We start from the raw sequence: 24,184 nt of genomic DNA on the forward strand, positions 1-24,184 counted from the left end.
AGGATAAGGGAGATTTTGAATTTCAGCAGACACTTGTGGACACTGGACACTTTTGGATTGTGTGAGGCCCAATGAATATCTCAGCGCTATGTGACAGGCTCGATGGCACAGCTGTGACAAAAGTGACGAGAGGATAAGGGAGATTTTGAATTTCTGCAGACACTTGTGGACACTGGACACTTTTGGATTGTGTGAGGCCCACTGATATCTGAGCGCTATGTGACAGGCTCGATGGCACAGCTGTGACAAAAGTGACTAGAGGATAAGGGAGATTTTGAATTTCAGCAGACACTTGTGGACACTGGACACTTTTGGATTGTGTGAGGCCCAATGAACATCTGAACGCTGTGTGACAGGCTCAATGGCACAGCTGTGACAAAAGTGACGAGAGGATAAGGGAGATTTTGAATTTCTGCAGACACTTGTGGACACTGGACACTTTTGGATTGTGTGAGGCCCACTGATATCTGAGCGCTATGTCATAGGCTCGATGGCACAGCTGTGACAAAAGTGACTAGAGGATAAGGGAGATTTTGAATTTCAGCAGACACTTGTGGACACTGGACACTTTTGGATTGTGTGAGGCCCAATGAATATCTGAGCGCTATGTGACAGGCTCGATGGCACAGCTGTGACAAAAGTGACGAGAGGATAAGGGAGATTTTGAATTTCTGCAGACACTTGTGGACACTGGACACTTTTGGATTGTGTGAGGCCCACTGATATCTGAGCGCTATGTCACAGGCTCGATGGCACAGCAGTGACAAAAGTGACTAGAGGATAAGGGAGATTTTGAATTTCAGCAGACACTTGTGGACACTGGACACTTTTGGATTGTGTGAGGCCCAATGAACATCTGAGCGCTATGTGACAGGCTCGATGGCACAGCTGTGACAAAAGTGACGAGAGGATAAGGGAGATTTTGAATTTCTGCAGACACTTGTGGACACTGGACACTTTTGGATTGTGTGAGGCCCACTGATATCTGAGCGCTATGTCACAGGCTCGATGGCACAGCTGTGACAAAAGTGACTAGAGGATAAGGGAGATTTTGAATTTCAGCAGACACTTGTGGACACTGGACACTTTTGGATTGTGTGAGGCCCAATGAATATCTGAGCGTTATGTGACTGGCTCGATGGCACAGCTGTGACCAAAGTGACTAGAGGATAAGTGAGATTTTGAATTTCAGCAGACACTTGTGGACACTGGACACTTTTGGATTGTGTGAGGCCTAATGAATATCTGAGCGCTATGTGACAGGCTCGATGGCACAGCTGTGACAAAAGTGACGAGAGGATAAGGGAGATTTTGAATTTCTGCAGACACTTGTGGACACTGGACACTTTTGGATTGTGTGAGGCCCACTGATATCTGAGCGCTATGTCACAGGCTCGATGGCACAGCTGTGACAAAAGTGACTAGAGGATAAGGGAGATTTTGAATTTCAGCAGACACTTGTGGACACTGGACACTTTTGGATTGTGTGAGGCCCAATGAATATCTGAGCACTATGTGACAGGCTCGATGGCACAGCTGTGACAAAAGTGACGAGAGGATAAGGGAGATTTTGAATTTCTGCAGACACTTGTGGACACTGGACACTTTTGGATTGTGTGAGGCCCACTGATATCTGAGCGCTATGTCACAGGCTCGATGGCACAGCTGTGACAAAAGTGACTAGAGGATAAGGGAGATTTTGAATTTCAGCAGACACTTGTGGACACTGGACACTTTTGGATTGTGTGAGGCCCAATGAATATCTGAGCGCTATGTGACAGGCTCGATGGCACAGCTGTGACAAAAGTGACGAGAGGATAAGGGAGATTTTGAATTTCTGCAGACACTTGTGGACACTGGACACTTTTGGATTGTGTGAGGCCCACTGATATCTGAGCGCTATGTCACAGGCTCGATGGCACAGCTGTGACAAAAGTGACTAGAGGATAAGGGAGATTTTGAATTTCAGCAGACACTTGTGGACACTGGACACTTTTGGATTGTGTGAGGCCCAATGAACATCTGAGCGCTATGTGACAGGCTCGATGGCACAGCTGTGACCAAAGTGACTAGAGGATAAGGGAGATTTTGAATTTCTGCAGACACTTGTGGACACTGGACACTTTTGGATTGTGTGAGGCCCACTTATATCTGAGCGCTATGTCACAGGTTCGATGGCACAGCTGTGACAAAAGTGACTAGAGGATAAGGGAGATTTTGAATTTCTGCAGAGACTTGTGGACACTGGACACTTTTGGATTGTGTGAGGCCCACTGATATCTGAGCGCTATGTCACAGGCTCGATGGCACAGCTGTGACAAAAGTGACTAGAGGATAAGGGAGATTTTGAATTTCAGCAGACACTTGTGGACACTGGACACTTTTGGATTGTGTGAGGCCCAATGAATATCTGAGCGCTATGTGACTGGCTCGATGGCACAGCTGTGACCAAAGTGACTAGAGGATAAGTGAGATTTTGAATTTCTGCAGACACTTGTGGACACTGGACACTTTTGGATTGTGTGAGGCCTAATGAATATCTGAGCACTATGTGACAGGATCGATGGCACAGCTGTGACAAAAGTGACGAGAGGATAAGGGAGATTTTGAATTTCTGCAGACACTTGTGGACACTAGACACTTTTGGATTGTGTGAGGCCCACTGATATCTGAGCGCTATGTCACAGGCTCGATGGCACAGCTGTGACAAAAGTGACTAGAGGATAAGGGAGATTTTGAATTTCAGCAGACACTTGTGGACACTGGACACTTTTGGATTGTGTGAGGCCCAATGAATATCTGAGCGCTATGTGACAGGCTCGATGGCACAGCTGTGACAAAAGTGACGAGAGGATAAGGGAGATTTTGAATTTCTGCAGACACTTGTGGACACTGGACACTTTTGGATTGTGTGAGGCCCACTGATATCTGAGCGCTATGTCACAGGCTCGATGGCACAGCTGTGACAAAAGTGACTAGAGGATAAGGGAGATTTTGAATTTCAGCAGACACTTGTGGACACTGGACACTTTTGGATTGTGTGAGGCCCAATGAATATCTGAGCGCTATGTGACAGGCTCGATGGCACAGCTGTGACAAAAGTGACGAGAGGATAAGGGAGATTTTGAATTTCTGCAGACACTTGTGGACACTGGACACTTTTGGATTGTGTGAGGCCCACTGATATCTGAGCGCTATGTGACAGGCTCGATGGCACAGCTGTGACAAAAGTGACTAGAGGATAAGGGAGATTTTGAATTTCAGCAGACACTTGTGGACACTGGACACTTTTGGATTGTGTGAGGCCCAATGAACATCTGAACGCTGTGTGACAGGCTCGATGGCACAGCTGTGACAAAAGTGACGAGAGGATAAGGGAGATTTTGAATTTCTGCAGACACTTGTGGACACTGGACACTTTTGGATTGTGTGAGGCCCACTTATATCTGAGCGCTATGTCACAGGCTCGATGGCACAGCTGTGACAAAAGTGACTAGAGGATAAGGGAGATTTTGAATTTCAGCAGACACTTGTGGACACTGGACACTTTTGGATTGTGTGAGGCCCAATGAATATCTGAGCGCTATGTGACAGGCTCGATGGCACAGCTGTGACAAAAGTGACGAGAGGATAAGGGAGATTTTGAATTTCTGCAGACACTTGTGGACACTGGACACTTTTGGATTGTGTGAGGCCCACTGATATCTGAGCGCTATGTGACAGGCTCGATGGCACAGCTGTGACAAAAGTGACTAGAGGATAAGGGAGATTTTGAATTTCAGCAGACACTTGTGGACACTGGACACTTTTGGATTGTGTGAGGCCCAATGAACATCTGAACGCTGTGTGACAGGCTCGATGGCACAGCTGTGACAAAAGTGACGAGAGGATAAGGGAGATTTTGAATTTCTGCAGACACTTGTGGACACTGGACACTTTTGGATTGTGTGAGGCCCACTTATATCTGAGCGCTATGTCACAGGCTCGATGGCACAGCTGTGACAAAAGTGACTAGAGGATAAGGGAGATTTTGAATTTCAGCAGACACTTGTGGACACTGGACACTTTTGGATTGTGTGAGGCCCAATGAATATCTGAGCGCTATGTGACAGGCTCGATGGCACAGCTGTGACCAAAGTGACTAGAGGATAAGGGAGATTTTGAATTTCTGCACACACTTGTGGACACTGGACACTTATGGATTGTGTGAGGCCCACTGAATATCTGAGTGCTCTGTCACAGGCTCGATGGCACAGCTGTGACCAAAGTGACTAGAGGATAAGGGAGATTTTGAATTTCTGCACACACTTGTGGACACTGGACACTTTTGAATTGTGTGAGGCCCACTGAATATCTGAGCGCTCTGTCACAGGCTCGATGGCACAGCTGTGACCAAAGTGACTAGAGGATAAGGGAGATTTTGAATTTCTGCACACACTTGTGGACACTGGACACTTATGGATTGTGTGAGGCCCACTGAATATCACAGCGCTATGTCCCAGGCAGAAATTGTCTAGTGTATCACAAACTACAAGGTGTATGTAGAATTGGGCAGAATAGGAATCTCCCTAGAGTGCAGGTCTGTAAGAATGGAACACAGAGTGACACACTGATAGCTTCACTGTGGCTGTGATAACAGCCATTACACGGTACTGTGTGAGGAGCGTACACCGCTGTATGGTGTGAAAAAATGCACGCTCAGTACCTCAGCACGACAAAAAAAAAAAATTGGGATTGCTTTTAAAAAAGCAGTTTGCGGAGCAGTGGGTAAACAGCAATGCAGGAATGTCAGGAAGCCTTAGAAGGCAGCCCAACAACCAACACCACTGATACACCACTATATTGCCTCCCCTTGCACTGCACACACAGTGACTGATGTGTTGTACAGGCGAAATCGCTAGCAGCAGAAGCAGTTTTTTTTTCTTCTCAGCAGGACAAAAAACAAATTGGGATTGCTTTTGAAAAAGCAGTTTGCGGAGCAGTGGGTAAACAGCAATGCAGGAATGTCAGGAAGCCTTAGAAGGCAGCCCAACAACCAACACCACTGATACACCACTATATAGCCTCCCCTTGCACTGCACACACAGTGACTGGTGTGTTGTACAGGCAAAATCGCTAGCAGCAGAAGCAGTTTTTTTTCTTCTCAGCAGGACAAAAAAAAAAATTGGGATTGCTTTTAAAAAAGCAGTTTGCGGAGCAGTGGGTAAACAGCAATGCAGGAATGTCAGGAAGCCTTAGAAGGCAGCCCAACAACCAACACCACTGATACACCACTATATAGCCTCCCCTTACACTGCACACACAGTGACTGGTGTGTTGTACAGGCAAAATCGCTAGCAGCAGAAGCAGTTTTTTTTTTCTTCTCAGCAGGACAAAAAAAAAATTGGGATTGCTTTTAAAAAAGCAGTTTGCGGAGCAGTGGGTAAACAGCAATGCAGGAATGTCAGGAAGCCTTAGAAGGCAGCCCAACAACCAACACCACTGATACACCACTATATAGCCTCCCCTTGCACTGCACACACAGTGACTGGTGTGTTGTACAGGCAAAATCGCTAGCAGCAGAAGCAGTTTTTGGTGTCTTCTTCCCTGCCTAACGCTCTCCCTACAAAATCAGCAGCAGCAGCAGCTCTCCCTATTCTGAGATCAGCATGAGTAACATGGCGGTCGGCGTGCACGCCCTTTTATACCCCCTGTGACGCCCCCCAAAGCAAGCCAATCACTTGCATGCCCTTCTGAAAGATGGTGGTGACCCGTGCCTATGTCATCACGTTGCCCACAGTGTCCGTGGATCCTGATTGGCTGAAAAAGAGCGCAAAACAAACTTTTGAAACGCGACTTTGGCGGGTAAGTCGCCGACCTCGTGGCCGACCTCATCCTAGGGTCGGGTTTCGTTTCATGAAACCCGACTTTGCCAAAAGTCGGCGACTTTTGAAATTTTTCGACCCGTTTCGCTCAACTCTACTTGTTACATCTTGTATAAAGACCCACTTATTATTATTATTATCATCACATGTATTTTTTATACAGCATATTTTCTCAGTTGTAGTTATTTATGAATATACTTATTTGCTGTAATTGGTTACATATTTTTCCATCTGTTCCCATCGTATTGCGTTTTTTCTTGTCCTCTGAAAATTTGTCTTTCCCAACCCTAACCCCATTTTTTTGCATTAATAAAGATATATATCTTTTTTTTTTAAATTTTGAGTTGTAAATTTGGTTATTTTTCTTAGTTTATTATTCATTTTTGTCGATAAGCTCTTCATCATTTCCATGTTGCACCTTAGATATTATAGATTAAGCATTGTCTTATAATATATAAAATATACCCTATTTATAGTGTGCATGGTTTTTGAATGTTTGACCACAACAATCGGATTGTGCATACAAAACCAAAACATAACAGGAGATTAATTCCGCATGAAGAAACCCCACCTTGAGTGTGAACTCCACCATAACTTACTGAACCACATTTTTGAGCAACGGTCACGTTTGAATAGGGCTTTCTAGCTTAACTGTCCCTAATTCTAACTTCAGAACAAGGCCTGAATCAATGAAACTACCTGCAGATCCACAGTCAATAAAGGCAAATGTTAACCCCTTAGTGACAAAGTCATTTTGCAGCTTAATGACCAGGCCAATTTTTACAATTCTGACCACTGTCACTTTATGAGGTTATAACTCTGGAACGCTTTAACAAATCCCACTGCTTCTGAGAATGTTTTTTTCGTGACATATTTTACTTCATGTTAGTGGTAAAATTTCTGCTATGGGACATGTGTTTAGTTATGAAAAAAATGGAAATATGGTGAAATTTTTGAAAATTTTGCAATTTTCAAACTTTAAATTTTTATACCCTTAAATCAGAGAGATATGTCACACAAGTTTCTTAATAAATAACATTCCCCACATGTCTAATTTACATCAGAACAATTTTGGAAACAAAATTGTTTTTTGTTAGGAAGTTATAAAGGTTAAAAGTTTAAAAGTTGACTAGCGATTTCTCATTTTTACAACAAAATTTACAAAACCATTTTTTTAGGGACCACATCATATTTAATGTCATTTTGAGGTATGTACATGACAGATAATACCCAAAAGTGATACCATTCTAAAAACTAGAGACCTCAAGGTGCTCAAAACCACATTCAAGAAGTTTATTAACTCTTTACGTGCTTCACAGGAACTGAAGCAATGTGGAAGGAACAAAATAACATTTCACTTTTATTTTTTTCTAACCCTAACCCTAATTCTAACCCTAATTGTAACCCTAACCCTAATGGAAAAATGAAAATAATTATAATTTCTTTATTTTAAAATATGTCCCTAACTAAGGGGGTGATAATTGGGGGGGGGGGTTATTTACTATTTTTTTAATTTTGATCACTGTGATAGTTTATCACAGTGATCAAAATGAATGAATCGAATCTGCCATTTTCTTCTGGGACCAACATGGCGGCGCCCACTGGAGGAGGCAGGAGGGGCCCAGGACCTCCGGGAGGGATGCAGGACCACCAAGAGGTATCGGGGGGATCGGGGACCCTATTTCTTTCTCCTCTGATGTGCGATCACATCAGAGGAGAGAGAAATTACATGCAAAATTGCAGCTTTTTTTTCCGATCGTCATTATAGGGTTAATAACAATCACAAAAGCGGGGTCGGTAAATACCAACCCGAATCATGTTCTCTGGGGTCTCGGCTACCCCTGGCAGCCGAGACCCCGGAGAAAATCCAACGCTGGGGGCACTATTCACTTTCTCTACAGTGCCATGAATTAACGGCGCTGTGGTTTAAGTACCCTTAATGACCGCCGTTAAAAGGCGTATCGGCGGTCGTTAAAGAGTTAACAGACACTGATTTTGAAAGGGAATTTCAGCATTCAGCAACACTTTATCGAAGTAAAAGGGTACCTGTAAGTCTGAGTGACCTCCTCAACAATCACCCAGACTTAGGCATTTCCTGACGGCTTATTTGCTGCAGGTCATGCCAAGCTATCCTTTAAGAAATGTCCAGCTCAGCCACAATAGATACAAAGTCCAAGTTCCTATGGCATCTCCTCTCATTAATCTTTGAGCTGGCAGCACCAACCTCCATAGGTTCCTCCTCAGGTAAACGAACTGGACCAGTTGGACAAAATGGAACCTCTTGTTCAACCTCGCATCTCTCCCGCATCCTCCAATCTATGCGGATAGCCTGAGTCATGGCCTCCACCAAACAACCAGGTGGAGCATGTAGAGCCAGAGTGTAATTTAGAGACTCCAAAAAACCCCTGAGGAATTGGCATCTGAGAGCTGTGTTATTCCACAGGACGTCAGTAGACCACTCATGAAACTCAGCACAATAGTCTTCTGGTGTGTGGTTCCCCTGTGTCAGGTTCATGATCCTTGTCTTTTCCACCTTGACCCTGTCAAGTTCATCATAGATCTGTCCTGGAGCGTCAAAAAAGGCATCCACAGAATGACGTTCAGGAGCAGAAGAGGGTAGGCAAAATGCCCAAGTCTGAAGACCCCCCCGCAAAAGTGACATTATAATTCCCACCCACTGTGACTCATTCTCTGATGACCGAGGGCAAAAGGTAAACAATAATTTACAATTCTCTTTGAAAATTCTGAACTGGTCTTTTTCCCCAAAAAAATTGTTGGAGAGTGCTATAACAGGTTCAGGGGGGCTCAAAGATATGTCAGATGGTTCAGAAGTCATGACAGCGGTCGGAGAGGAGAGATTCTGAGGGGCAGTAAAAGTAACAGAAATCTGGCCCTGTAACTGCGTCTGTGAGGATGCCAGTTTGTGTTGTTCCAAGGCCAGATCTTGGACTAACTAAGTCAGATTCGCCAACTGATCACACTAAGCATGTAACGGATCCATAGGTGGGAAAAAGAAAACATTTAACTGTCAATCGTAATGTGAAGTGAGTCACTATAATAATAATTAGTGTCAGAGTTTAGAGAAAGACTACAATAACAGATAGTAATATAATATATACAACTTACTGGATAAGTAAAGGGAGGTCAAATGATCCGAGGTCAGGTCCAGGTAATGGCGCAGTACAACAAAGGGTAGTCAGACACAAAATCCAATTCACGAGCCGGGGTCAGGAAAACCAGAAATACAAGACAGTTTACAGGGAGCAGGCAAAAGAGAAGTCAGGTCACAGGCAAAGAGTCTAAGTCCAAGAAGGGAATAAAGTCAGGCTGGGTCAGGCACAGAGCAAAGAGGGATCAGTTTTACACAGGCAGCAGCAAGTGTGTGATTGACAATGGATGGAAGAGCTAGCATACTTAAGCTGAGGACTAATCAAGGGAAGTGAACACAGATGATTGCAGCACAGACCCAGCACAACCAAAACAGACTGACAGCCTCCACACAATAGTTACATAGCAAACAAGAACAGTGTGGAGATCGTGACAGTCTCTATGCGTGTTCCTGGAAAGCTGCTCGCATTTTCCAACACATGTGAGGGGTTTACAAACTTGGCTGCTTCCTCAGGTAGACACAGGAACCATTCTGGTATTGAATCACCTGCTGGTATATTGTGGATAGTATAAACCTTGGCAGGGTTCAGCAAAATAAACAAAGCCTTGCTGGCATAATGGTAAAACAAACAAAACACAGTTCATATGAGTCTATTCCCTGCAGGATTCACCTGCAATTATCCCGCTCAGTCCATTATCTCCTCTGGGAGCTATGTAGGAGTTCCTGCTCTCCCAAGACACAACCCACCACTGATTCACATGGCCAGGTAATTACCACCCATGTGATGGTCACATGACCTTGACCTCACACAGGTCCTGGCAGGATTCTGCATGTGGGGATACTGTGGACCTCCACCCACCTGCTCTATGAAGATCCACTAAAACCAGCCCAAAACATACATTCCTATTAACCCTCTCAGAACTTAGTATGCTAGACGAAAAAACACTCTGGTTTTATATCACTGACCGCAGTAGGCGCAGTGACACGTATCTACCTTCACATACCATGCCAGTGACTCTGTCACACTGGATATAATCAAAGATTATCATGGATATAATCAATTAGGTTAAAGTGAAAATGCAAATGTAAACTTCAGAAATATATTTCAACCTAAAACTGAGTGTATTCAAAGATCACAATAGACGTAGTAAATAATATCCAGCAGTTAATACTTAGAGTGTGATGTACATTTACTAACAACTGTGGAGAGTGTAATGAAAGACAGGCTGCATGTCCCGTAGCTAACTCTGGGATGATGTCGTTTCACCATGCTTCTTCCTGGGGGCGTTGGAAGAAGCACGTCGAAACAGCGTTGACGGGATGTTAGCTGCGAGACATGCATACTGTCTTTCATTACACTCTCCACAGTTGTAAGTAAATATACAGTGAGTACAGAAAGTATTCAGACCCCTTTACATTTTTCACTCTTTGTTTAATTGCAGCCTTTTGGTAAGATCAAAAAAGTTCATTTTTTTCCCCTTAACCCCATAACCCCCAAGGGTGGTTTGCACTTTAATGACCGGGCCAATTTTTACAATTCTGACCACTGTCCCTTTATGAGGTAATAAATAACTCTAGAATGCTTCCATGGATCCTAGTGACTCTGACATTGTTTTTCTCATGACATATTGTACTTCATGTTAGTGGTAAAATTTCCTTGATATAATTTGTGTTTATTTGTGAAAAAAATGGAAATTTGGCGAAAATTTTGAAAATTTCACAATTTTCCAACTTTGAATTTTTACACCCTTAAATCACAGAGATATGGCACACAAAATACTTAATTAGTAACTTCCCACATGTTTACTTTACATCAGCACAATTTTGGAACCAACATTTTTTTTTCTTAGGAAGATATAAGGGTTAAAAGTTGACCAACGATTTCTCATTTTTACAACACCTTTTTTTTTTTAGGGACCACATTTTAAGTCACTTTGAGTGACACCATTCCAAAAACTGCATCCTTTAAGGTGCTCAAAACCACATTCAATAAGTTTATTAATGCTTCAGGTGCTTCAAAGGAATTTTTTGAATGTTTAAAAAAAAAATGAACATTTAACTATTTTTCACAAAAAAAAATTACTTCAGGTCCAATTTTTTTTTTATTTTACCAAGGGTAACGGGAGAAATTGGACAGCCAAAGTTATTGTGCAATTTGTTCCTGAGTACACTGATACCTGATATGTGTGGGGGAAGCACTGTTTCGGCGCATAGCAGAGCTCGGAAGGGAAGGAGCGCCACTTTACTTTTTCAGCGCAAAATTGGCTGAAGTTGAGATTGGATGCCATGTCGCGTTTGGAGTGCCCATGATGTGCCTACAGTGGAAACCCCCCCACAAGTGACCCCATTTTGGAAACTAGACCCCCAAGGAACTTATCTAGATATGTGGTGAGAACTTTGAACCCCTAAGGGCTTCACAGAAGTTTATAACGTACAGCCGTACAATAAAAATCATATTTTTTCCACGAAAATTATCTTTTCACCCACAATTTTTATTTTCCCAAGGGATCACAGGACCCAAAAGTTATTGTGCAATTTGTCCTGAGTACGATGATGCCCCATATGTGGGGGTAAATCACTGTTTCGGTGCATGGCAGAGCTCGGAAGGGAATGAGCGCCGTTTGATCTTATCACCACAGAATTGGCTGGACGCCATGTCACGTTTAGAGAGCCCCTGATGTGCCAAAACAGTGGAAACCCCCCACAAATGACCCCATTTTGGAAACTAGACGCCCCCAAGGAACTTATCTAGATGTGTGGTGAGCACTTTGAACCCCCATGTGCTTCACAGAAGTTTATAACGTAGAGCCATAAAAATAAAAAAATCATATTTTTTCCATAAATATGATCTTTTAGTCCCCAATTTTTTATTTTCCCAAGGGTAACAGGAGAAATTGGACCCCAAAAGTTGTCCAATTTGTCCTGAGTACACTTATACCCCATATGTAGGAGCAAACTACTATATGGCCACACGTTGGGGCTTGAAAAGGATGTAGTGATGTTTTGGAATGCAGACTTTGATGGAATGGTCTGCGGGTGTCATGTTGCGTTTGGAGAGCCCCTGATATGCCTAAACAGTGGAAACCTTCCACAAGTGGCCCCATTTTGGAAACTAGACCCCCCACGGAACTTATCTAGATGTGTGGTGAGCACTTTGAACCCCCAAGTGCTTCACAGAAGTTTATAACGCCTGGGCGTGAAAATAAAAAAATCTTTTTTTTCCACAAAAATGATGTTTTTGCCCCCAACTTTATATTTTCCCTAGGGTAACAGGAGAAATTGGACCCCAAAAGTTGGTGTGCAATTTGTCCAAAGTAGGCTGATACCCCATATGTGGGGGTAAACCACTGTTTGGGCTCATGGCAGAGCTTGTAAAGAAAGGAGCACAGTTTGACTTTTTCAATGCAGAATTGGCTGGAATTGAGATCAGACGCCATGTTGCATTTGGAGAGCCCCTGATGTGCTTGAATAGTGGAAACCTCCCAAGTCTAACTCCAACCCTAACCCCAACACACCCTAACCCTAATCCCAAACCTAACCCTAATGGGAAAATGGAAATTAATACATTTTTTTAATTTTATTATTTTTCCCAGACTAAGGGGGTGAAAAAGGGGGGTTTGATTTACTATTTATAGTGGGATTTTATGTTTGGCAGCTGTCACTCGCTAACCCAAACCCCTAAATTCCATGGTTAACAAAAAAAAACGCATGTGCAAAAAAACGCATACATGAGCATGCCAGTGCGCACGTATGCGCATCCATAGGCTATAATGGCCATTTTTAGCGCAAAACGTGCGCATACGTGCGCATGCGCTTTTTTGCAGGGCCAAAAAATGCAACATGCTGCGTCTGGAAAATACAAACGCACACCCCAAAAAAACGCAGCGCATGAAAATCGCATACGTGCGCTTACCAGCGCGCAGGTATGCGCACCCATGTTAAATATAGGGGAAAAAACGCATGCGCACGTATGCGTTTTTTTCCAGCGCAAAAAAACGCAAATGTGAAACCAGCCTAAAAGACGCTTTTTATTGCAAAAAATAGTTTTTGCATCACCACATTCTGAGAGCTATAATTTTTCCATATTTTGACCTACAGAGTCATGTGAGGTCTTATTTTTTGCGGGACGAGTTGATGTCTTTATTGGTACCATTTTCAGGCACATGACTTTTTTATCGCTTTTACTGATTTTTGGGATGCAGAATGAACAAAAACCAGCAATTCATGAATTTCTTTGGGGGGGCATTTACACCGTTCCGTGTGTGGTAAGATTGATAAAGCAGTTTTGTTCTTCAGGTCAGTACGATTACAGCGATCCCTCATTTATATTTTTTTTATGTTTTGGCGCTTATATACAATAAAAACAATTTTATATAAAATATAATTATTTTTGCATCGCTTTATTCTGCGAGCTATAACTTTTTTATTTTTTTGCTGATGACACTGTATGGCGGCTCGTTTTTTGTGGGACAAGATGATGTTTTCAGCGGTACCATGTTTATTTACAGTATATCTGCCTATTTGATCGTGTGTTATTGCACTTTTTGTTCGGCGGTATGATGATGAAGCATTGTTTATTACCTTGGGTTTTTTTTAAAGGGGTTCAATAAAGCGGTTAACTAGTGGGACAGTTTTATAGGGCGAGTCATTACTAAATATGTGTATTTTTATTGTTTTGTTTTTTATTTACAGGAAAAACAATTTATTAGGAAATATATATATATATTTTATTTATTTATTTAGGATTTTTTTAAAAATTATTTTTACACATGATTTTTTTTTTACTTTATTATAATGTCTCAGGGGGGAAAATCACTGTATAGTGTCAGATAGCTGATCTGACACTTTGCAGTGCACTGTGTCACATCAGCGATCTGACAGGCAGTGCAGGCGGCTTCTCAGCGCCTGCTCTAAGCAGGCACTGAGAAAGCCGCATCCCTGCAGGACCCGGAAGGCCCCCGTGAACATTTTGGATCCCCCTCCCTGCGTGATTCTTCCCTATGCCCCCGGTACACTGCGATCATGTTTGATCACAGTGTGCCAGGCGTTAATGTGCCAGGAGTGGTCCGTGACTTCTCCTGGCACATAGTGCCGGATGTCAGCTGTGATAATCAGCTGACATCCGGCCGCAATCAGAGACGATCCCCCGTGAGCGCCGCTGATCAGCTATGACGTACTATCCCATCCTTGGGAATTAAGTGCTAGGGCACATGGACAAGATAGTATGTCATATGGCAAAAAGGGGTTAATGTACACTCTGCATCCCATCTTGACTGAAAAAACAGAAATGTAGAAATTTTTGCAAATTTATTAAAAAGAAAAATGGAAATATAACATAGTCATAAGTATTCAGACCCTTTGCTCAGTATTCAGTAGAAGTACTTTTAGGAGCTAGTACAGTCATGAGTCTTCTTGGGAATGATGCAACACATTATTCACACTTGTATTTGGGGATCCTCTGTTATTCTTTCTTGCAGATCCTCTCCAGTTCCGTAAGGTTGGATGGTGAACAATGGTGGACAGCCATTTTCAGGTCTCTTCAGAGATGCTCAATTGGGTTTCGGTCAGGGCTCTGGCTGGGCCAGTCAAGAATGGTCACAGAGTTGTTCTGAAGCCACTTCTTTGTTATTTTAGCTGTGTGCTTAGGGTAATTGTCTTGGTGGAAGGTGAACCAAGTCTGAGGTTCAGAGCACTCTGGAAGAGGTTTTCATCCAGGAAATTTCTGTACTTGGCCGCATTCATATGTCTGGCACTGAGGAGAGGTTTCCATCGGGTCACTCTGCCATAAAGGTCTGACTGGTGGAGGGTTGCAGTGATAGCTGACTTTGTGGAATTTTCTCCCATCTCCCTACCACATCTTTGGAGCTCAGCCACTGTGATCTTGGGGTTCTTCTTTACCTCTCTCACCAAGGTTCTTCTCCCACAATTGCTCAGTTTGTCTGGACGGCCAGGTCTAGGAAGACTTCTGGTGGTCCCAAACTTCTTCCATTTAAGGATTATGGAGGCCACTGTGCTCTTAGGAACCTTGAGTACTTCAGAAATTCTTTTGTGACCTTGGCCAGATCTGTGCCTTGCCACAATTCTATCTCTGAGCTCCTTGGCCAATTCCTTTGACCTCATGATTCTCATTTGGTCTGACATGCACTGTGAGCAGTGATGTCTTATATAGACAGGTGTGTGCCTTTAAAAATCAATTCCTATTATTTTAATTAAACATAGCTGGACTCCAGTGAAGGAGTAGAACATCTCACGGAGGATCACAATGAAATGGACATCATGAGAGTTAAAGTGACTGAGCAAAGGGTCTGAATACTTATGAGCATGTGATATTTCAGTTTTTATTTTTTAATAAATTTGCAAAAATTTCTACATTTTTGGTTTTTTTTCAGTCAAGATAGGGTGCAGAGTGTACATTAATGAGAAAAAAAATGAACTTTTTTGAATTTACCAAGTGGCTGCAATGAAACAAAGAGTGAAAAATTTAAGGGGGTCTGAATACTTTCCGTACCCACTGTACATACTGTATCTCTTTTTGTATTAACTGCTGGATATTGTTATTTTGTTTACTACATCTACTAAATGGTGATCTCTACCTACACACAGTTTTAGGTTGAAATATGTTTCTGAAGTTTACATTTGTATTTGCACTTTAACGTAATTGATTATATCCATGATAATTCTTGACTATATCCAGTTACCAGCTGGAAACTTTCTCTGGTTTACATAGGCGCTTGCACTTATTTGTAGTACCACTGATTTTTGTACCTATATTTATTTATGTGCATACTTCCATCTAATTGCCTCTAAATACTGCATATTGCACTGCATGATTTCTGTATGTTTCCATTAGGCAATCCTTTGTGAGGCAATGAGAGGGATCATATATGAGGGCCGGTATGTGTCCCCCAGGATTGGTAGAGAGACATATTAAACCCGCTGGAGCGCATTGTAATTACAGAAAAACGTCTCTGATTACAAGGCAAAATAAAAGTGAGTATGGATTTGGTCAAAGTAGTTGACCAAGTCAGATTTTAGGAAAACCCCACATGGGCTTTTATTTTTGGAGGGATTAACAGGTTTCATAGTGGAGAGAATCTCTCTCCACTCCGGGTTTTGGGAGTGGCTCTATGTCCATGATTCCCATTTAAACTCTCAGTTTTGTCTTGGGTGTGTCAGTTTTTAGTTGGGCAAGCTGCAGAGCAGGAGGATCTGTGCAACCCTGGCCTGTGTGAAGCTAACACAGAGCCAAGGACTTCAAGGCGGCTGATGCACCCAAGTGATATGGCAGTGCATTTGCCCACTCCAACAAGTTTGAACCTGGACTGTTTGGAGGACACGGCTGCGAACTGGAGTATATTGTTTACCTGTTTATATGAGTTTTTCTGGAATAAAGACATTTTATGTTAAACTTTCTGTGGTCCCTGCCTATCTGTCGCACTGTGTGAACAGTGCTACAATACACCATGCTTATTTTTTATTAAAAAAAATGTAATTGATAAGATTGTTAATAAAAATATTCATTTTAATTATATCTTAAGCACATAAGTATACATCTCTTCTTAAGCTGAAACCTATTTTTACAGGTTGTGTGGTATAATTTCAATGCCGAACCCATTATCGAGCAATTTTACTCAGTTAATTTCAAAGCTAAGTTTGTCTGTACTGGCAAAGTGAGCTTTTTGCCATGTTTTTGCAATTGCTGCAAAACCACAGGCATCACCCACAATAAAATAGATCACATTAAATACGGTACATATACAGTAGTTCTATGTGCAACAGACAATGCTGACAGCAAGCTTTAGATACAGTAACTACTTACCCCATCAGCATCAAATGCAGCTCCAAAGCCATGTTCCCCTCCTTTCATAGCCTCCAAGAGACTACTGGCATATGTTAAGTTTGGGTCAGGGTTCTGCCCACCAAAGTCTTCCAAAGGAATGCAATTAACTGCAGAATTGGCAGGTGCTCCTAATTCATCACAGAGAATTCGTCGGACATAAGGACCCATCACTAGAAAAAAGATGATACGTGTGCATACTTTACTGTGTATGGCAGTGTATAACAAAGATACAGGTGCATCTCACAAAATTAGAATATCATCAAAAAGTTAATTTATTTCAGTTCTTCAATACAAAAAGTGAAACACATTATATAGAGTTATTACAAACAGAATAATCTATTTCTAGTGTTTATTTCTGTTAATGTTGATGATTATGGCTTACAGCCAAGCCACTCTGCATTGATGCAGTAATTGATGCAAATGGAGCTCCAACCAAGGAATGAGGGGATATACTGAACATACATTTCACTAGGCCAACATTTTAGATTTTAAAGTAATTTTTCAAGCTAATGTTATAAAGTATTCTAATTTACTGAGATAATGACTTTTGGACTTTCATTGGCTGTAAGCCATAATCATCAACATTAACAGAAATAAACACTTGAAATAGATTACTTTGTTTGCAATGAATCAATATAATATATGAGTTTCACTTTTGTATTGAAGAATTGAAATAAATTACCTTTTGATGATATTATAATTTTGTGAGAAGCACCTGTAAGTATAGACATTTTATATCGTACTTTGTACTCAGATTTAAAGAGGTTTACCAAGCTTATTATGTTGTAGACCTATGCTTAATATAGGTAATCAATATCAGAATAGATTTCCCATCAATCAATATCAGATCGGTGGAAGTTCAATACTCAGAAACCCTACCAATCATCTCTTTTCAGTTCCATCAGCATCCGGATGTAAACCGTGAACAAAGATGAGGGAGTGTAACATGATGTATACTGTCAGACTCTCATCAACCCTGATGACCTATCATAATTTGTGATCAACATATTATCAAGCAACCCTACTAAAAGTAGAGTTGTCTAAAGCAAAAATCTTCTTTAAAGTGAATCTGAGATCTGATACATGCTGCCCTATCTATACACATGTAAGCAGTGACCTGTCAGAGCCAACATACCTGGTTGAGACCATACAGCCAGTGCCTGATACATTCATCTCCTGGACTGGGCAGCATGTATCATTTGTCAGGTTCACTTTAATGAGGTTGTCCACTATTTTTTTATTGATGAACTATCCTTAGAAGTCATCAATGTCTGAGACAGGTTCTGTCTCACCCGGCAACCCCCTGATCAGTTGTTCTCAGGGTTAGCGGCGGTGGTCGCCGACCCGAACTGGTCAGTTGCCGAGCTGCTCCATCTCTTGGTGGTGGCAGTGGCAGGTTACTGCACATCCACCTTCTATGGATTTGAATAGAAGACGGATGTGAAGTACCCAGCCACCGCCATTACCAGAAGACAGAGCAGCTCTACAATCAAACGGTTCCAGCAACCGCTAACAGCGAAAACAGCTGATATATGGATGTACTAGGTGTCAGAGTCTGACCGATCAGACATTGATGACCTATCCTAAGTATAAGCCATCAATGAAAAAGTAGTGGACAACCTCTTTTATTATGGAAGTGCTAAGGATATGAAGTGTAGTATTACTCTTTCCTAAGAAATGAAAAGCAAATCAAAGTAAATTTGCTGCATAATATAAATTTCAAATAAGGCGCTTATTCCATTTATTCTGTCAATCTGTGGAATGCCCTAGCACAGGATGTAGTAATGGCAGACACTGTAACAGCTTTTAAAAAAGAGCTGGAAGATGTCTTTGATACACATAACATTGTGGGTTATAGTTAAATTAGTGACAAAAAGTCCAATTTGTGGAGAAAGGTTGAACTTGATGGACCAAGGTCTTCTTTCAGCCTATGTAACAATGTAACTATTGTGATGCAGTGACCCCTGTGACAGCTAGGGGGCGCTGTATGGACTTCCCAGGACATGCATGCAGGCGTTTCCTTTATTGTGATGGGGAAATGGTGAGCGGCAGGGTTGTACATGGTCGATATGTATCACAGGGGTGGGTGCCCTGTGATGGAAGCCGGAACGTGTTTTAATCAGCAGATCTACTGCTGATGGTTTTGTTTTACATTAGGAGGCTTCCAGGTGACTTGGAGAGATGGGTGGTCCAGTCACCTACAAACCCACCCAGGGGGGGGTGTCTGAACGCCCAAAGTAAAGCCTGTGTGTGTGTGGCTGTGTGTAAAAGGACCTGCAGTGAGGTCATAACCATGTGATCCATACCTCACCTGTGTGTGTGTGGTTATGTACCATATAATGTGCCTGAGGTCTGGTCTCATGGGCAGAATGTGTGTACCTGAATGGTTCAGACTGCAAGGTCCTGTAAGGTCTGTGTTGGGAGATCCTGGGAGTAGGATCGGATCCCTGAAGCACGTGGTGAGACTTTGGACCTGAAGGATGGTGTGTTGGGAGATCCTGAGAGTAGGATCGGATCCCTGGATTTCACCCGATGAGGCCCTGGACCTGGTGGCCTGGGTGTTGGACGAATGTGCCCTGAATAGCACCCGGACAGGCCATGTGTCTTTGTGGAGTCTGAAGGCATTGCGTTTGGGGGAGCTACCCTCCGTCTGAGGATCTAGACTGTCGGTAGTGCACAGGACACAAGGACGGTGATCCCAGTTCAGCAGCTTCCCCAGGAACCAGGGCTGACAGGAGGTCAGTCTGTGGAGCAAGAGCTCCTGAGAGGTAACCCCGGACATGGGGGAAATAACTGTGTTTAGGCTATAGAGCCTGCGTGCTGGACATGGCACAGCCTGTGTGACCACTGGTCTGAGAGAGCGGAGCTCTATTATGAACATTGAGGAATCATCTGTCTGATGTAAGACTGTTGCCTTTTGTTCGTGTTTCTATGGTTTATGACGTATAAATAAACCACATAGACTGTTTAAGTGGAAAATGTTCCTGTGTGCCTTTAATCTCGCAACCAAGTGAGTGTCCCCCAACACTAAGGGTACCGTTACACTTAGCGATGCACCAGCGAGCTGCCACACAGGCTGATCTCACCAGCGACATAGCAGGGGTCGGGGGTTGTTACTTACCTGTCAGATGCGGCGATCCTGACGTCCTCCCACCCGCGTCCACACGTCGCTCGTCAGCGCCACAGGAAGCCCAGCTGGAAGCGCCCGACGAGAAATAGTCCAGGACGTTCTCGCGCGACCAGCGATGAGCAGCGGGGGAGCCGGTCGGAGGTAAGTATCAGACATAGCGATCTCACTAGCAATATCGCTGCTACGTCACAAAATCGGTGACGTTACAGCAATATTGCTAGCGATGTCGCTATGTGTAACGGGGGCTTAACAGTAAGCACTGCCTTACACTATGTAAAAGGAGGCCTAGTTTTTGCAGTTAACGATGCAGCTGAAGTTTTTCATCGCCGCATTTGAAAAGCAATACATTTCTTATTTTTGAGCTCACATAGCTGTATGAGGGCTTGATTTTTGCAGGATCTTCTGCAGGTTGTTATGTTTATGACAATTCTACATTATTATTGTTCCTTTTCTATTGCTGCAACTGTAACAGTCATTGTGCTACTCAGGACTACTGTACCTGTTGATGCCGTTTGTGGAATACATGTGACTTTATGATCTCCTTTTATTATGTTTTTGGGAGACAAAATGAACAAGAAAAATCAATGTTTCCTGTCATTTATTTATTTCAATGTTCACCAAGAATAGTGATTAATGTGATTATTTTATTTATAAGTCATTACAGATGGACTCACTGCTCTATTACTATCTGTCATGTCAGTTTAGGCCTTTTAGCCTACAGAATTCCGGAGGCACAGAAAGCACAGGACGATGTCACTGCATTGCTCTACATGTTCTTAAATGCTAAGAAAAGAAGACATAGCCTATAGGCTAATTGGGAACATGGGGGAGAATTTTTTTTTTGCCAGGGGTGCAATTTTACTTTAAACAGGCACTCACAGGAAATTTTCCTTGCTTACAAAGGCGCACATAACGCCTTAATACACTTTTTAAGGGGCACTCAAGGGGCATTATTATTTGATAAGAAGGAATTCAGGGGCATAATTACTTTTTAGGGCTAATCAGGAAGTATTATTACTACTTGGGGGCATTTAGGGGGCATTATTATGTGTTAAGGGGCAATATTTATTTTTATTGAGCAGATGGGTCAATTCTTCTTGATAAGAGAAAACTCTGGGTATTATTACTTGTTAAGAGAGCGCTTAAGAAGCATTATAACTAAAAGAGATACAAACAGCATTACTACTTTATAAGGATACACTTGGGGCAATATTACTTTAGCAGGGGGCCCTCAGCATTATTACTTTATAATGGGGCGTTCAAGGGGTCATTGGGTAATTCTAGCCTTCAAAGGAGCACACAGGTGGCATTATTACTGTCTAGGGGGTGCAAAGGGCGCCGTACAAAGATACAAATATTTAAGTACATTGTATAGGGTGCGACAAAACACAGTATGGGCAGCAACAGGTACAGAAATGGGGTATCAACAGGACAGGGAGTTTGTGTAGGTTGAGAATAAATGAGTATGGTGCTAGAAAATGGACAGATAACATGGTAAAAGTAAATAACTGCAAGCAGAGAGAACTACATGGGTGAGTCACTATATATAACTGTACTGTGTCCTGTTATATGGTCTGCAGAACCGGAATCTAACACTATATTTTCATACAGTAATAGCATTGTAATCTGAGGTGCCCACTACAATTAAGGGGTGCCTCCGACATTGTAAAAAAGCTCTGTCTGGTTTGGGCGTCTACTAGGATGTGATTTTCCCTCACCTGTGCCTCTTACAGAATCATTGGGTTCATTCTTCAATTTAGGAAAGTGAAACACAACAAGAAAACACAAGATGACAAATTTGCAGAAATACTCTGTAGTAAAAATTATGACAATAATCAGCAAGTGCTGGATAACAAATACAGGGTATTTAGTCGATACGTTTTTAGCAAAAAGCGTATCGACTAAATACCCTGTATTTGTTATCCAAGACTTGCTGATTATTGTCATAATTTTTACTACAGAGTATTTCTGCAAATTTGTCATCTTGTGTTTTCTTGTTGTGTTTCAGTCATTGGGTGGTGTGAGCACTGTCCGACCGACTTGTTCACATTTGTGCATGTCACATATGTTTTTAATTTAGGAAAGTGGTTGTTGCCAAGTAAGTCATAAAGCATAGGCTTAGATATCATTCATACGTATATTGCAGATTTGGCAAGAATTTGCTTTGGTATCTGTGGGCCAAAACCAGGATAACATCCCAAATAGTGATGGGCGAGTATACTCATTGCTCGGGTTTTCCTGAGCATGCTTGAGTGTCTTCTGAGTATTTTGACGTGCTCATAGATTTAGTTTGTGTCGACGCAGCTGCATGATTTGTGGCTGCTGGACAGCCTGAATACATGTGAGGAATGCCTGTTTGTTAGGGAATCCTCACATGTATTCAGGCTGTCTAGCAGCCGCAAATCATGCAGCTGTGTCGATATAAACTAAATCTCCGAGCATGCCAAAATACTCGGAGGACACCCGAGCATGCTCGGGAAAACTCGAGCAACGAGTATACGCGCTCATCACTAATCCCAAACACAGGGAAAATATAAGAGGAAAATGAACATTTCTTCCGCCTTTTTACATCCATTGTTGTCTTCAGACTACTCATTCAAAATACTGACCGTACCTATAGTGTGTGAATGGGGGCTTATAGTCAAACAGCAAGGAAACTAATATACTATATTTGTTAATATTTAAGTTTAGCTCTGCATTTAGAAAATGTGCCTATTTTCTGTTATTATTTAAAAAATTGGGAACATTTCTGTACAGATTTGCTTTACAATAAAACACCTTGATGATACAGTACATTTTTTGGATTCCTATTTATTTATTTTTTTTACAAAATTTTACCCATTATATAACAATTTATATGAGCTTACATATTCCTTTCATTTATTGTGTTATTGATCCTGATTAGTGCTACTTAATTTTACATACAATATTAATAATCTGCATTTGAAATATTTATTGTCTCCCATTTTCTGTAAACTGATCAATATGTTTCTTTATTAACAAAATAGAGTGTTTTGCTTACCTCCATTCATGGCATCAATCCTTATTTTCAGCTGATTGGGACCAGTAAGCAAACTCTTAATAGAATTAAAGTCAAAAACTGTTCTGAGCAAATTAAGGTAAACTTCCACTGAATCCACTACTTCAACTAAAGAGCAATGCAAAGAAAAAGAAAACTATTTTAGTTAAGAGCAAAGAATTTTGGTTACTAAATCTTACATTAAAAAAACTTTCTATTAAGTAAAAACTAATTTTTGCTTGATAACGATTATGCAAAATTCAATGTAAAATCTATTGTCTTCAAAATTAGATAACATTCACATACAGTTTGTTGGTCCAAGAAAGAAGAAAAGAATCTGTAATGTCAGCGGTCATTGCAACTAAACGGAGTTCGTTCTTTGTAAGTTGTGTCTATTTGGTAGAGTATGCACAGTATGTGCATTTGTTTAGGCTATGTGCACACATCTGGAATTCCGCAACTCCCTGTTGCGGGAAATACGCGAGAAATCCGCATGCATAATTCCCGCGTATTTCCCATGAAAAACTAGCATTTTGCAAGCGTAATTAGCTTGCAGAATACTAGCGTTTTCCAAGCGACCTGTAGCATCGCTTAGAAAACTGATTGACAGGTTGGTCACACTTGTCAAACATAGTGTTTGACAAGTGTGAACAGTTTTTTACTACTGAGGCTGCCTATGCGGCATCAGTAGTAAAAAGATACAAAGTTAAAAATAATTAAAAAAATAAAAAATCGTGATATTCTCACCTTCCGGCATCCCCCGCAGCGTCCTCAGGCCTCAGCGATGCTCCCAGCAAGTCCCATTCTCAGCAATGCCTTGCAACAATGACCTTTGACAACGTAGTGGTCTTGCGAGACCGCTACATCATCAAAGGCCATTGTCGCAAGGCATTGCTGGGAACGGGACTTGGCAGGAGCATCGCTGAGGCGTGGGAACGCTGCAGGGGATGCCGGAAGGTGAGAATATCACGATTTTTTATTTTAATTCTATTTTTTACAGGGATATGGTACCCAGGGCCTGGAGGACAGTCTCCTCTTCTCCAGACCCTGGGTACCATCCACACATTTTCCGCTTACTTTCCGCATGTGGCTATGCCCAATCACAATGCATTCCTATGTGTGCGGAATTCCCGCGATGCCGCAAAAAGAATGAGCATGCTGCGTGTTTTTCCAAGATGCGATTCCGCCACAGAAAAATACGCAGCATTAGCACAGCATGTGC

The 24,184-nt window shown here is 42.1% G+C and overlaps 1 protein-coding gene across 1 annotated transcript in view; it reads right to left on the bottom strand.

Annotated features, from left to right (window-relative positions):
• The window catches only part of PGM5 (phosphoglucomutase 5), a 386,192-nt gene that overhangs the window by 246,287 nt on the left and 115,721 nt on the right, over positions 1 to 24,184 (bottom strand). Inside the window, exons 4-5 of the mRNA XM_073572252.1 lie at positions 22,966 to 23,091; positions 16,793 to 16,983 (exon numbers count right to left, since the gene is read on the bottom strand). Of these exons, the coding sequence (XP_073428353.1) occupies positions 16,793 to 16,983; positions 22,966 to 23,091 (317 nt within the window). The remainder of the gene's footprint in view (positions 1 to 16,792; positions 16,984 to 22,965; positions 23,092 to 24,184) is intronic.

Source organism: Dendrobates tinctorius, unplaced genomic scaffold (genome assembly GCF_039654945.1).
Source record: "Dendrobates tinctorius isolate UK_male_01 unplaced genomic scaffold, ASM3965494v1 ptg000031l, whole genome shotgun sequence".
Taxonomy (NCBI): Eukaryota; Metazoa; Chordata; class Amphibia; order Anura; family Dendrobatidae; genus Dendrobates; species Dendrobates tinctorius.